The sequence below is a fragment of the Nerophis lumbriciformis genome, linkage group LG02, assembly GCF_033978685.3.
Source record: "Nerophis lumbriciformis linkage group LG02, RoL_Nlum_v2.1, whole genome shotgun sequence".
NCBI classification, from domain to species: domain Eukaryota; kingdom Metazoa; phylum Chordata; class Actinopteri; order Syngnathiformes; family Syngnathidae; genus Nerophis; species Nerophis lumbriciformis.
The window spans coordinates 56,239,760-56,255,000 of NC_084549.2; the positions used below are offsets into that span (position 1 = coordinate 56,239,760).

Genomic DNA, 15,241 nt, shown 5'->3' on the forward strand with positions numbered 1-15,241 from the left:
CTTGTGGAAAAAGTCTCCAAAACATGTTGAGACTCAGTTTTAAGCTTCTGCCTACTTTTATTTATTAATTTTTCAACTCTTACTAAGTGTCTTTTTATCAGTTATTCATGATCTTGAGCCACAAGGTGATTGCATTTTTTTTTTTTTTTTTTAACAAAGAAAGTATTTGTTGACATTAAACATTAGACATACTTGACATTAGACCGAAATAATTTAGTGACTTTTTGTTATCTATTTTGAATACATAAGCTCCACTTTCATCGTGTTCTATTGTGTGCTGTAATCTTTCAAACACATAAATAAATTAAATATACAGTTTTTATGAAAATGTAAAATAAAATATTGTTATCCACATGGAGAAAATACAAAATATATATTATTTGGTTATTATGCGGGGAAAACGACTAATGTTTATTAAATTCCAATAACATTTAAGTTTTATATTCTGACTTTCCTTGTATTTAATGGCAGGTTTGTTTGTAAAGCAAGCAATAGAACAACAAACTAATTTTTGACTTAATTATTTAATATATCATAAAAAAAATCGCAAATGATATGATGTATTTAAAATGTATATTCTAGTACTATTTGAATATTTGTAATGGGTAGCAATTTAAAGCTACTGTCTTCACTTAACAGCTTTTTGCATTTGGACTTTAAATTGAAAGCGGTAGATGGCGCTATTCAAAGTGGGAAAAGTTTAATCTATTTCTTCAAGTTTCTCCAGCAGGAAAATGCTTTGACAAGACATGACGTTGTATAACTGTACAAGTACAACACTGTATACTGGATGCCTGTAACTGTGTATTGGTGTGTACAACTGAATTTAAAATGTGCTTAGCTACTTCAAAGGGCATTACATTGTGTTCAAAAACAGGCATTTGTAAGAGTGCTTCAATTCATGGGGGCAGGGTTTTACGGTGTGCGGGATACTTCCTGAGAACACATTATAATTCACAATTTCTTCTCCCAGGCTTTCTGACGAACACTAAACAGTGCCAGACCTGTTGCTGTGAAATAACCCAGAAACTAATCTGTCACTGTGAATATACAAACTCATGTTCACTTCATCATCATTTTGCTCTATTCACCTTATTAGCCTTGCACATGTTAGCTATTTAAGTAAAGTTAAAGTTAGGTAAAGTACCACTGATAATCACACACACACTAGGTATGGGGAAATTACTCTCTGCATTTGACCCATCCCCTTGATCCACCCCCTGGGAGGTGAGGGGAGCAGTGAGCAGCAGCGGTGGCTGCGCTCGGGAATCATTTTTGGTGATTTAACCCCCAATTCCAACCCTTGATGCTGAGTGCCAAACAGGGAGGTAATGGGTCTCATTTGTATAGTCCTTGGTATGACTCGGCCGGGGTTTGAACTCACAACCTACCAATGTCAGGGCGGACACTCAAACCACAAGGCCACTGAGCAGGTCCTTGCTTATAGTTAAGTTACTTATTATTTGTATTGTTTACATTGTACAAAGAGAGCAGTCTAACAAGTCAAATTCCTTGTGAGTTAAACATACCTGGCAAATAAAGCGGATTCTGATCTATAAACCAAGTTAGGTACCAGGGGACAAATCCGTATTGTTAGCAGTCTGCATCTTGCTGAGTAAGACTAGGACATATGTACTGAGTGTACTCATGTCATCACTTATCCTCCATATAAGTTGAAAGCATTTAAATTGAGCATTGAAGCAGGACAACCTTTTTCCCTCCCAAAACTTTAATATTTTAAAGCGTTATTATGGTACATTTTCATTTAATTTAAATTACAAGACGCTCGGATTGATATGACCTTCTCCGGTTGGCTCTTTATTGATGGACCTCTGTTCTGTGAGTGTGTGATGGGGCTTCAGTGACTCAGCATTAGACATTTAGTGTGTGTGTGTGTGTGTGCCCTCTGCTGAAAGTCACATTTGGGTCCTTCAGAGTTAGACAGTCAGGCTCTTAAAATGTGTCTCATATTGATGACATCAACTTCATGTGCCTGGAAAGGTCTATCCAGGGTTACTGACAGCAAATGCCAGGAAACGTTGATGTTATCATTTCCAATTGAAGGGGTCTTTCTGAAGAGGAACTGAGCTTATGTGTGTGTTTTACAGTGAGTAACTTTGCAAAGATCAAAACACAAGTTCCTCATCCGGCAGGCATTCAATAGAAATATGTCACAATAGAAACGATTACCTTGTTCAGCTTCTTTATTTAGGCTGCTAAAAATAGAGTCGCCTCAACCGCACTTGACATACACGTTTAATGTTTAACGATGCCGGTTTGTTCAGTGTACTCGCCTTTGATTTAACAAGGCCAGGCCAGCTGTGACACACCTGACAGCGCCAACCAGGGACGGCGTAAATCTTCTCTATTTAGGAACCTGTGAGATTTACACACGTTCACTGACATAGGGCACAAAGAGGGGGCAGACCCCGGAGTTGTAAATAAAAGCGTGTGAAGCCACAGAGTTTCCCAGCGTGGCCTAGGATTTTCCACGCAACAGAAAACATGACTTTGCAGCAACACCGGGCTTGACAAAACTAGGACAAAATGAGTGTGCGAAAGTGGAACCTGGACCCCTTACTTACAGTAACCTTACTATCAAATGTGAAAAAGCGCTGACTCAATCGCACCCACACACACACACACACACACACACACACACACACACACACACACACACACACATCGCTGGTGGTCTCTGCAGCTAATCAGCTCATTTGTAGCAGTTGCTGCGTCTTTTTGTACGTGTTCATGCACTAAATTAGTCTGATTCCTCAAATAGTTAGACTCTCAATAAGCCTCCTACAACCCATAGAAACACCTTAATCGGATCGTGTTTGGTTTTTGAAAAGTCTAACTAACACAACTAGATTATGCGATTGGAAACCAGATCTCTCTCTCATGCGCCAGTCTCAAAGCACAAGATACAACCCGGAAGCAGATATCATTCAATAAAAACATAGCAACAATTGTAATGAAGAGGAGACTGTTTATTTGCTTCACAAATTAAAAGAACAGAACATTTTGAAGTGCATCGATGGTAGAAAAAAATAAAGATGTATTTAAGAAGGTAGTTTAGGAAATGCCGGCTTAATTCGGACTCCTGAACGAAATATGAATGAGATGAAATAGAATGAAGCGGGTATATTAAAGGCGAATAATAAAGCGTACACAAACCTCTTCACACTGCATTTGTGCACTCCAAACGGATTAACTTTCCGCACAACTGGCAAGATAGTCCAGAACAATAGCAACCTTCATCTAGAACAGTATTAGTCGGGGCACGAATGGTCTTTTCCTTCAAATTTAAAACTCCTTCAATCAATCCACAAGGCCTTTTAAATGGACTTCAAGACATTTAAAAGTTTTGTTTCCATGATTTTCGGAAAAACTTTTCTCCCGGTCTTTCTTTGCGTCGGACCTGCATCTGCCCCGATACATTTAACATCAGCATTGCCATTAGTTTTCAATTTCCCTTGTGGATCAATAAAGTTGTCTAAGTCTAAATCTAGAGACGTAATATTTGTAATCTGTCCCAATATTACGGCGGACATCAGTTAAAACAGGTTGTAAGGATCCGCAGATGGCTAGTGTGACGTCATAGGTCAACCTGAAATGTTATTCATATGTCCGTGCAAAAATTAAATAAGCTCCCCAAAGTGTACGGGAGGGCACATGGCGTATGACCAATAGTCGCATTAGAGAGTGTGCACGTTGGTGTGAAAATACAAAAAAAGCTAACTATTTGATAAATCAGACTAATTTACTGCATGGAAACGTGGTGACTGACTATGTTGCAATGCAAAATTATTCAAATTTCTCTAATAATTTGGCTTAAAAGAAGCATCCTACAATCCATGGAAACACCTTAATCTGATCATGTTTGGTTTTTGAGAAATCGGACTAGCACAACTGGATTAGGCAATTGAAAAGCAGATCTCTCGAGTAGGTGTGTGCTACCGGAGGTGATCATATGTATCGCGCATGCACCAGTCTCTAAGCGCAGGATTCAAACTGGTAATGGATACCATTAAATGAAAACATAGACAACAACTGCAATGAAGAGGAGACTGTTTACTTGCTTCAAAAACTAAAAGGAACGTAACATTTTGAAGTGCATCGATGGGGCAGGGGGGGAAGAAAGACATTTATTTAGGAATGTAGCTAAGGATATGGAGAGTGCTGGCTTAATACGATCTACTGAACGAAATACGAATGAGATAGAAGAGAATGAAGCAATATATTACAAGGCAAAGAATAAAGCGTACACAAACCTCTTCACGCTGCATTTGTGCACTCCAAGCGGATTAGCAGTAACTCTGTATTCCGCACAACTGGCATGCTTGTATAGAACAATAGCAACCATCATCTGAAACAGTATCAGCTGTGGCACGAACTGTCTTTTCCTTCGGATTGAAAACTCCTTCCATCAATCCACAGACCCTTTAAATTAACTCTGAGAATGAAGCAGGTAAATGAAAGGCGAATAATAAAGCGTACACAAACCTATTTACGCTGCATTTATGCACTTCAAACTGATTAACAACAACAACTCTGTATTCCACACAACTGGCAAGATGGTCCAGAACAATAACAACCTTCATCTGGAACAGTCGGCCGTGGCACAGACGGTCTTTTCCTTCGGATCTCCTTCCATCAATCCACAGAACCTTTTGAATGAACTCCGAGACATTCGAAAGTTTGTTTCCGTAAAGCCCTTCATAAAAACGTTCTCGCGTCGGTCCTTCTTTGCTTCGGACCTGCATCCGCTCCTTTACATTCTTGGTAGTAGCGTCATGTTCGTAGTGCAATCTTAAATAATTTCTTGATGCTGTCTGCTATTTAACATCAGTGTAGCCATGAGAGACGTAATATTTGTAATCTGTGCCAATATTACAGCAGTCATCAGGTACAACAGAGCTAGGCTGTAGACTTGTAAGGATTTGGTGACACGGACGCCTAGTGTGACATCATAGGTCAACCGGAAAAGCAATACATTTATCCACGCTAAAAGGAAATAAGCGGTATGACCAATAGTCGCATTAGAGAGTGTGCATGGACACTGGGATTTCACATGTAGGTGTGAAAATACAAAAAAACTAACTTTTGGAGAAATCAGACTAATTTAGTGCATGGAAACATAGTGACTTACTCTACAGGTAAACATACAGAGAAAACCATCTCCACAGTTTTTTAAAGCCCTTTCTATAAATGCTACGGCCCCTTTAGCAAATCAGAAACCAGAAGAACACAAAGACATACCGGTAACAACAATGGTGATTCTAGAACAAAAATACTTAGTCGGAGAAAAACACTCAGTTAGCACAATGCGCTATTACTACGAAACTGAAGGCCACATTAGCCATTAAGAGACCTGAAGAAAGTTATTTACGGAAAAGGTGCAATTTCAACTACAGATGGTAAAAAAAATGATGGACTCTCTGATGTATCCCAATTAAGAACGTGGACGATGCAGAATCGATGGAAATATGCGGAAATATTGGTGGTGTAACGATTAATTGATATATTGATTTATATTCCTTAGATTCAAATACATCGATCTATGCTCGGCAAGTTTACCTTCTGTAAAATAGGTATCTATCCAACATAATTTAAAATAGAGGTTTCAATCTTAATTTACCTGGGGGCCACTTGAGGAAGAATCTGGGTAGGGCTGGGCCGCATCAGGTATTCCACAAGAAAAGCTTTGATTAAAAAAAATCCAATCTTCTCAAATGTCTTTATATTTATTTTCAACACAAAATAAGACAAAAAAATACATAAATTAGGAATGAATAAGGAAACACATGTTTGGGGATGTGGAATATGTTTTAATTCCACTTGGTGCCAGTCGTGTTTAGCAAAAGCACGGACAGCGTCTAAATGCACTGAGAACGTAATTTCCGACTTTTCATGTTCCGCAGCACGGGATGTCTTTCATAATGACATGAACACCGTGGCATTTGCAGATGGTACAAAGTACTGGGATAGCGAGTGCAAAAAGGCGACCGCTCCCGGAATGTTATCCGTAGTGCTGTTACTCGAAAAAGAAGCGGAAATGACACTGTCCTGTTGTTGCTGTAAATGCAGTAACAAAAGACATGAAATCAGGTAAAAATACTTTATATGTAGTGTTCATCGTGTGAGGCAATGCAAATTCAATGCAAATAGCGTGATGCTAATACAAAATAATGACCCACAAATAACGATGTGACCCCATAATTGACGGTTATTGCTGTTTGCCTGCTCATCCATCATGTTTTGTGATTTTGTGCCTGAGCCTTTTGTTGCAATGCCTTTCTTTCTATTGGCACCTTAGTTTTATTTTTTTAAATCATTGACACTGTGGACAATAACGATCTTGTCGCACTCACCGCTCTTGTCCTCTGCGCTTTTTGGGATCCACCACAGTAAGCCACGACATATACGTATAATGTCCCGCTGGGTAGCAACTTTAAAAAACTTTTTTTGGACGTGTAGTGAACGTAGCGCGCTGGGATGAATGTCCGCGTGTGCCCAATAGGATTGAGGCAGCCAGCCAGGCACGGAAGAAAACCCTCCATGGCAACGCTGCTGTCACTTCCACTCATTGAGAAATGTTCCTCTGCTTGCATCAATCCCAGTCAAGAGCCATATACCCCACCATGATTGGTAGGCTTGTTGAGCTTCGCACAAAACACTGGTAAGTGCCATTTATATAAAACTTGTGGGTCGCACTAACATTAGACTTTCATATTAAGGTGGGGGCCGCAATTGGCCCCTGAGTTTGAGACCCCTGGCTTAGAGCTAAAGATTGACAAAAATGTTTTTCAACCATGGGAAAGAAGAAAGTGAGTGCAAAGGATAGTGCTGAGAAGAAGTGGATGATATTCATTGAATTAAAGAAATAAATCATCAAAAACATTAAAAACTTGTAAGATGCTATACATTATTATTAAATTACTTCATGAAATAGTGTAATTGTTAGTATTACATTCTATTGTATTGTTTTAATGCAATATTTCTGATCTAAAAGTTAGTTTTTCTTTTTAAAAGGCATGTTACATGTTCCAACTGAGCTTTTTTGGGCTTGGGGCATTACATTTGGGCATTAAATTGATTTTAATTCATTTTTATTTGAGATACAAGTGTTTGAGTTAAGAGCTCCATCACAGAACCAATTAAACATGTAAGTTGAGGTACTAATGTAATGATCTGCTTTTGACAAAAAGCAACAGGTGGTGCTACAATCGCGAACTCTAAGGCTACTTTAGCCAGTGAGAGACATGAAGAAAGCTTTTTCTGAAAAAGGCACAGCAACACCATTGGCAAAGCACGAAAAATTGATCCACACCAAAATTCTGTCTACTTTCAAGTACAGAAAAAAGAGATTTCAGTGACTTGAAACTTAATTTAAAGTAAAAGAAGGGTGAACTAATTCAAATGTACATTAAAATATTTCCCAAAAGACAAATATGAGCATGCTAGCTCTTACCGTTGGTACGTAGGGGCACCATCTTCTTCACCTCCCGGCACCAGTTGAGCTTCTTCTCCTGCTCCAGGGAGGCCTGCATGGCTCGGTCCAAGATGGCGGCCTGCACCACCTCCCGGAAGGCCTGCGGAAAGTGGTTCATGGCGATCATCTCCAGCGTGTAGCGGTGCATCCCCCGCAGGTGGTGCATGAGGCCGTCGCTGGCCGCCGGCTTCACCACGTCGTTGGGCACCCGCTGGCGGATCTTCACCGCCTTCAGGAGGTTGGAGACGAAGAGGAATTTGGGGAGGAAGTTTTGCCCCTGCGACATGGCGGACGGACGGAGGGAGAGGAACCAGGAGGATGAGGCGACCACGGATGATGGACTGGAAACTAGAAGAGAGGTCAAAGCATGTGTTGATTCCCAGTAGAGAACAGCGGGAATTCCCTTCATTTTTTTAATGGAAATCCTAATTTATAGCTTGCTTGGGAAACCACCAAGAACACAATCATGCCTCTGGAGCTTCTGGTGAACTAAATCAAATCAACAGAAGAACGCTTTGTATTGCTGCTTGTTGTTCTTCTAACGTTCCATTTTGTCTGCAGGCTTGTTGAGTCCCCCAAAAGACAACGATGCAGTGTCCCGCTGAGCTCGGGGATAATGCACTGACTATTAGCACACTTCTTTTTTCTACTGTAACTTTGCACTTGTCCAATGTAATAGATGATCACTTAAAAAAAAATGTTCACTGTATGATGCTTATTGACTATAAAATGTCAACGTTATATTTAAACATGCAGCTTGTACAGCAGACAAAAGAGCATTTTATGCAAATGTCAGCACATTTTAAGCACACAGAAAGCTGGAGGTGACGAGGCAAGCACGTAGAACCCAAAAGATTGGCTGACTTTCCCGTTTTTAGCAACAAGTTAGTGTCAGGCGCCAGGTGCAAAATCGCTGACGGGACAGTTAGAAGCTTGCTGCAAAAAGTCTGTAGAAGCAAATGGGCCAAAATGGCCGCAACCATCGAGGTTTTTAATTAGACAACATATGCTTAAGAGAAATTATTATTATTAAATTGGATTATTTATTTATTTTTATTACTATTACTAATTGAACATGTTGTATAGAGAAATGAGAATAGCTAGATTATATGATGTATCATTGTATCATAATGTATCTGTATATGTGTTCGAAATAAACTTAAACCATAACCATAACTAGGGCTGGGCAATATGGGCCAAAACTGATATCCCGGTATTTTTAGACAGAATTGCGATCTATCATATTTATTAGAGATGTCCGATAATATCGGGCTGCCGATATTATCGGCCGATAAATGCTTTAAAATGTAATATCGGAAATTATCGGTATAGGTTTCAAAAAGTAAAATGTATGACTTTTTAAAACGCCGCTGTACCGAGTGGTACACGGACGTAGGGAGAAGTACAGAGCGCCAATAAACCTTAAAGGCACTGCCTTTGCGTGTCGGCCCAATCACATAATATCTACGGCTTTTCACACACACTAGTGAATGCGGTGCATACTTGGTCAACAGCCATTCAGGTCACACTGAGGGTGGCCGTATAAACAACTTTAACACTGTTACAAATATGTGCCACACTGTGAACCCACACCAAACAAGAATGACAAACACATTTCGGGAGAACATCCGCAACATAACACAACATAAACACAAAAGAACAAATACCCAGAACCCCCTGCAGCACTAACTCTTCCGGGACGCTACAATATACACCCCCCACTACCTGCCCCCCCACCCCCAACCACCTCAACCTCCTCATGCTCTCTCAGGGAGAGCATGTCCCAAATTCCAAGCTGCTGTTTTGAGGCATGTTAAAAAAAATAATGCACTTTGTGACTTCAATAATAAATATGGCAGTGCCATGTTGGCATTTTTTTCCATAACTTGAGTTGATTTATTTTGGAAAACCTTGTTACATTTTTTAATGCATCCAGCGGGGCATCACAACAAAATGAGGCATAATAATGTGTTAATTCCTCGACTGTATATATCGGTATCGGTTGATATTGGAATCGGCAATTAAGAGTTGGACAATATCGGAATATCGGATATCGGCAAAAAAGCCATTATCGGACATCTCTAATATTTATCGGTATTTTAAACAAAATGTTCAAAGTGTTTAGTTTAAACTCAACACCACATTACTGTTACTACCAGTGTTCTGAAAACTACTTGAAAAAAATTATAGTTCCTCGTTACTTAACCAAAAAAGTAATTTAATTACTAATGGAATTACTCTTTAATAACTGTAATTAATTAATAGGGAAGTAATTAATGTGTTACTCAAAAAACTTAACATTTATGTCATATGCAGTTGAGAAGTTTATGCGCGCGTGTGACTTTAAGAGGCGGTGTCTCCCAAGTGACATGTGACATCAGCGAAGGTTTCAGCTGAACTGTAATTGTTAGCTTTAGCATTTAGCAGTGGCAGTTTGACAGCTGTTCTGTGGAACCTTTTCACCGGCATGTGTTACCTGTGGTTAATAAAGAGGAGCCGCCGTAATTATGCCACGCTGTCAATTTTACTCCAGGTGCTGCTGCTTTGCATAAAAAGAGACATGGGAAGGATCTGATAATCAGATTGGAATAATCACAAATAAGGAAGCAACACCTCACCAAAGCTTGTAATATTTCCTCCTCAAAAGTCCCTCAAAGTTACGCGCGCTAATAAAAACAGCAGACCACTCCATGATGTAAACATAGTGACACACGGAAGTGATCACGTCGCAGCTATAAAAAGTTTATCTGCGCTAGCGCTTATAACAATAATACCTCTAATACTTGGTAAATATTCAAGTCGCGAAATGTCAATGGAGTATTATTGGCGCTTTTTGAACGGATATTTGTCAGACTTCATGGGCAGAATAGTGGAGCTTCCATTGGCTTTGCTGTAAGCAGACATTTATTTACGTTTATTTAATATTTAGAATGCAATACAAAAAAATCCACCTGCCGTCATGTTTTTCATAATGATTGAGAAGTTAGAAAATCTCCTTCTGGTTGCTTGGAGATGCTTTAAGTATTTTCAAAAAATTGATTCTTAATAAAAAAAAAACTTTTTTTTAAATTGATTTATAATCGAGATGAATAAGAATCGCAAATCGGATATCAATTGATTTTTTTGTGCACCCTTATTATATTTCAAGGCAAAACCTGATTAACATGTGGCAGATCACTTGTGCTGGTCTCAGCATTTGTTAAGTGTCAGAATTGTGATGTTTCTTCAATAATTTTCGTAAATTTACAGTTTTCTTGACCAAATATTATAAATTCTTGTAATGTTGCAACTTTCCCCACAGCAATCAATCGAATAATCCGACAAAACACACTTTAAAGCTTCCATGCGGAACAGTTGAAATAAATTATATTTCTGTTTTCTGTAACCTTAATTTTTTTTCTAATAAATCATCAACCCAGGGATTGCACTTTTAACAGGTGTGCATTAATTTCATTTAAACTTTGCGCTGTTCACTGCCACACAGATCAGCCAGACACCACCGCTCTCATGTGCGCTCTATTGCAGCGTCCGTGTGAAAACTATGTCCACGTATTGTAGGTTCTGGGCATATCATGTGGTCAATTTGATTTTTTTTTTGTATTATTTACACTCGGATGCTGGAGCCTATAACAAACTATAAATCAAAGCTTTTTTCTAATTAAATGAATCACTTAATCGTTACAGCGTTGTTTTATTAACATCTACATTTCAACTTCTTGAGCTCCCCAATTACATTTTTTCCTCATATTTTTATTATTATTGTGAATCGATTTTTAAAATTTTTAAATCAAACTTGAATCTAATTTCATGCATGTTTTGTACTTAAACGGATTAATGAAAATAAATTGCGAAAAAAATTTTTTTTAAATTGTGCAACAAATTAATCTTTGGGCACCGCACAATTCGATGAGATTTTTGGGGGTCGCGAGACGATTTAGAATCGATTCTCGATTTAAAACAATTCCCGATCCAAAATCAATACTTTTTTAATAACATTGGGTGCCAGTTCTATGATTAACTACATTCCTCCATAAAATAGATAAACAGCTCTAGTAAAATTATATTTTACTAATGAGAAAACGGGTTCTGTTTAAACAAATTCTAACCAAACAATTAATAAACTCAAATACAAATAAGGCAAGAGAAGTATCAAACATTTCTTTTTACTAAAATAAATCTGTACAGCAGATATGATCACCTACATCAAAAATATGATTTGCCTGAGAACCTGGACAGGACATATCGACTCGATTAAGAATCATTACAAATAAGAATCGCGATTAATTCGAAAATCTATTTTTTGACACCCCTACAATATAAAAATGTTAACAGAATTGACACAATACATTTACAGTATAAACCTTAGTAATGCATCTCCGACCAGGATTAGAACCCATTACCACGACCTTATAAGACAACGCTGTGCACCACAGGGGGCCAGTGGGAAAATTTGCCATTACAGCCTTACCAGTGACAGAGCAGGAAGCGGCTAGGAATACGTTTGCGGTAAAACTTCATATGAAGCGCCCTGTCATTCCTTAATTGACTTTTCACATGCGCTTCATCACTCCTACGAAAGGCGGGGCCTTACACACATCCCGTGATCCGTATTTTCAGTCCACTTAGATCACAGGTGTCCAAAGTGCGGCCCACAGCTAACTGTAGAAATAAATACATTGTAGAATAGATAATACTGTAACTAGAGATGTCCGATAATGGCTTTTTTGCCGATATCCGATATTCCGATATTGTCCAACTCTTAATTACCGATTCCGATACCAACCGATACCGATATATACAGTTGTGGAATTAACACATTATTATGCCTAATTTTGTTGTGATGCCCCGCCGGATACATTAAACAATGTAACAAGGTTTTCCAAAATAAATCAGCTCTAGTTATGGAAAAAAATGCCAACATGGCACTGCCATATTTATTATTGAAGTCACAAAGTGCATTTTTTTTTTTAACATGCCTCAAAACAGCAGCTTGGAATTTGGGACATGCTCTCCCTGAGAGAGCATGCGGAGGTTGAGGTGGGCGGGGTTGGGTTGGGGCGAGGTTGAGGTGGGGGTGGGGAGGGGGATTAGCGGGGGGGTGTATATTGTAGCGTCCCGGAAGAGTTAGTGCTGCAAGGGGTTCTGGGTATTTGTTCTGTTGTGTTTATGTTGTGTTACGGTGCGGATGTTCTCCCGAAATGTGTTTGTCATTCTTGTTTGGTGTGGGTTCACAGTGTGGCGCATATTTGTAACAGTGTTAAAGTTGTTTATACGGCCACCCTCAGTGTGACCTGTATGGCTGTTGACCAAGTATGACTTGCATTCACTTGTGTGTGTGAAAAGTCGTAGATGTTATGTGACTGGGCCGGCACGCAAAGGCAGTGCCTTTAAGGTTTATTGCCACTCTGTACTTCTCCCTACGTCTGTGTACACAGCGGCATTTTAAAAAGTCATCAATTTTACTTTTGGAAACTGATACCGATAATTGTGAAACCGAAACCGATCATTTCCGATATTACATTTAAAGCATTTATCGGCCGATAATATCGGCAGTCCGATATTATCGGACATCCCTAACTGTAACAAAAAAAGTTGACTTGACACCAACTATTAATATCACAAACCTGCTTTTTGTAGCCTCGTTACGAAATTATAAATTTCAGAGAGGCTGCCGCACCATTTGATTTTTCGTTCCTTGGTGTAAAAAGAGGCCCTTTAAATGAGGTTGCCCTGAAATATTTTAGAAAATAAATGAATAATACAAGAATAGAGAAGTGAAGTGAATTATATTTATATAGCGTTTTTCTCTAGTGACTCAAAGCGATTTACATTGTGAAACCCAATATCTAAGTTACATTTAAACCAGTGTGGGTGGCACTGGGAGCAGGTGGGTAAAGTGTCTTGCTCAAGGACACAACAGCAGTGACTAGGTTGGCAGAAGCAGGGATCGAACCTGGAACCCACAAGTTGCTGGCACGGCTACTCTACCGCCCCACGGCATTTGATCTACTAAAACTGTGTGTGCAATTGACAACTGGTGCAGACTGCCTTATTTAAATTAGATACTACATGGCTTTCACCATGGACACACTCACTTACTGCACATCCATTTGATCATTCTCCTACCAGTGGTGTTTTTGGGGAATTTTAGAAATACCAGTTTGGATGCCCTTTCTCGACGTACTAAATATAGACGCAAAATAACAGACGCAGAACAGTTTCAGCCTTCATAGATCACACTGCGAGTGCTAAATAATTGTATTTGCATTTTCTAACACCCTCCCCGGATTGTTAATAATCAAATGTAAACAATCAAATGTAGATACTTTTCTTATGCCTTCTGATCTCTCTCTCTCTCTCTATGTCCACTACTTGCTGTACATATCCTACCAAGTCAGACCTACACTGTTTCAATATCAATTTCTCTGTTCTCAATTGTTGATGACTGATGATAACAACCAAACCTAACCCCGCCCCCCCTCCACACCCCGAATTGTAAATAATGTAAATAATTCAATGTATATACCCTGATGATTATCTTGTGTGATGACTGTATTATGATGATAGTATATATGATAGTATATATCTGTATCATGAATCAATTTACGTGGACCCCGACTTAAACAAGCTAAAAAACGTATTCGGGTGTTACCATTTAGTGGTCAATTGTACGGAATATGTACTTCACTGTGCAACCTACTAATAAAAGTCTCAACCAATCAATCAATTCTCCTCCATATATTCATGAAGACAGACACTCCTTATTTTTATAAATTACGAGTTTAGTAGGTCAGCTTTGCGTGTGCTATAGCCCAGTGTTTTTCAACCTTTTTTGAGCCAAGGCACATTTTTTGCGTTGACAAAATCCAGAGGCACACCACCAGCAGAAATCATGAAAAAACGAAACTCAGTTAACAGTAAAAAGTCATCGTCGCATTTGTTGGATATGACTTTAAAGCATAACCAAGCATGCATCACTATAGCTCTTGTCTCAAAGTAGGTGTACTGTCACCACCTGTCACATCACACCCTGACTTATTTGGACTTTGTTGCTGTTTTCCTGTGTGTAGTGTTTTACTTCTTGTCTTGCGCTCCTATTTTGGTGGCTTTTTGTCTTTTTTTGGTATTTTCCTGTAGCAGCTTCATGTCTTCCTTTGAGCGATATTTCCCGCATCTACTTTGTTTTAGCAATCAAGAATATTTCTGTTATTTTTATCCTTCTTTGTGGGGACATTGTTGATTGTCATGTCATGTTCGGATGTACTTTGTGGACGCCGTCTTTGCTCCACAGTAAGTCTTTGCGGTCGTCCAGCATTCTGTTTTTGTTTACTTTGTAGCCAGTTCAGTTTTAGTTTAATTCTGCATAGCCTTCCCTAACTCACCTTTTGTTTATTTTTTGTTTAAGCATTAGACACCCTTTTACCTGCACGCTGTTTCCGACATCTACCGGCTGCCACCTACTGATATGGAAGAGTATTACACGGTTACTCTGCCGAGCTCTAGACAGCACCGACACTCAACAACAACACATCATTTGCAGACTATAATTACTGGTTTGCAAAAAATATTTTTTTTACCCCAAATAGGTGAAGTTAGATCACAGTGGTTGAAAAACACTGCTATAGCCCATACAGGGGAAATATTCCTTCCTATCCATGAAGTTGTTGTCTTTTTTTGCATGTTTTGGTCTCATATATTGAAGTGAAATTAATAAAAGTTGTTTTTTTGAGTGAATAAATGAATAAT

At 38.9% G+C, this 15,241-nt stretch overlaps 1 protein-coding gene across 1 annotated transcript in view; it reads right to left on the bottom strand.

Annotated features, from left to right (window-relative positions):
- The window catches only part of tnfaip3 (tumor necrosis factor, alpha-induced protein 3), a 30,734-nt gene that overhangs the window by 14,651 nt on the left and 842 nt on the right, over positions 1-15,241 (bottom strand). Inside the window, exon 2 of the mRNA XM_061965150.2 lies at positions 7,475-7,843. Coding sequence (XP_061821134.1) covers positions 7,475-7,781 — 307 coding nt within the window. The 5' untranslated portion in view covers positions 7,782-7,843. The remainder of the gene's footprint in view (positions 1-7,474; positions 7,844-15,241) is intronic.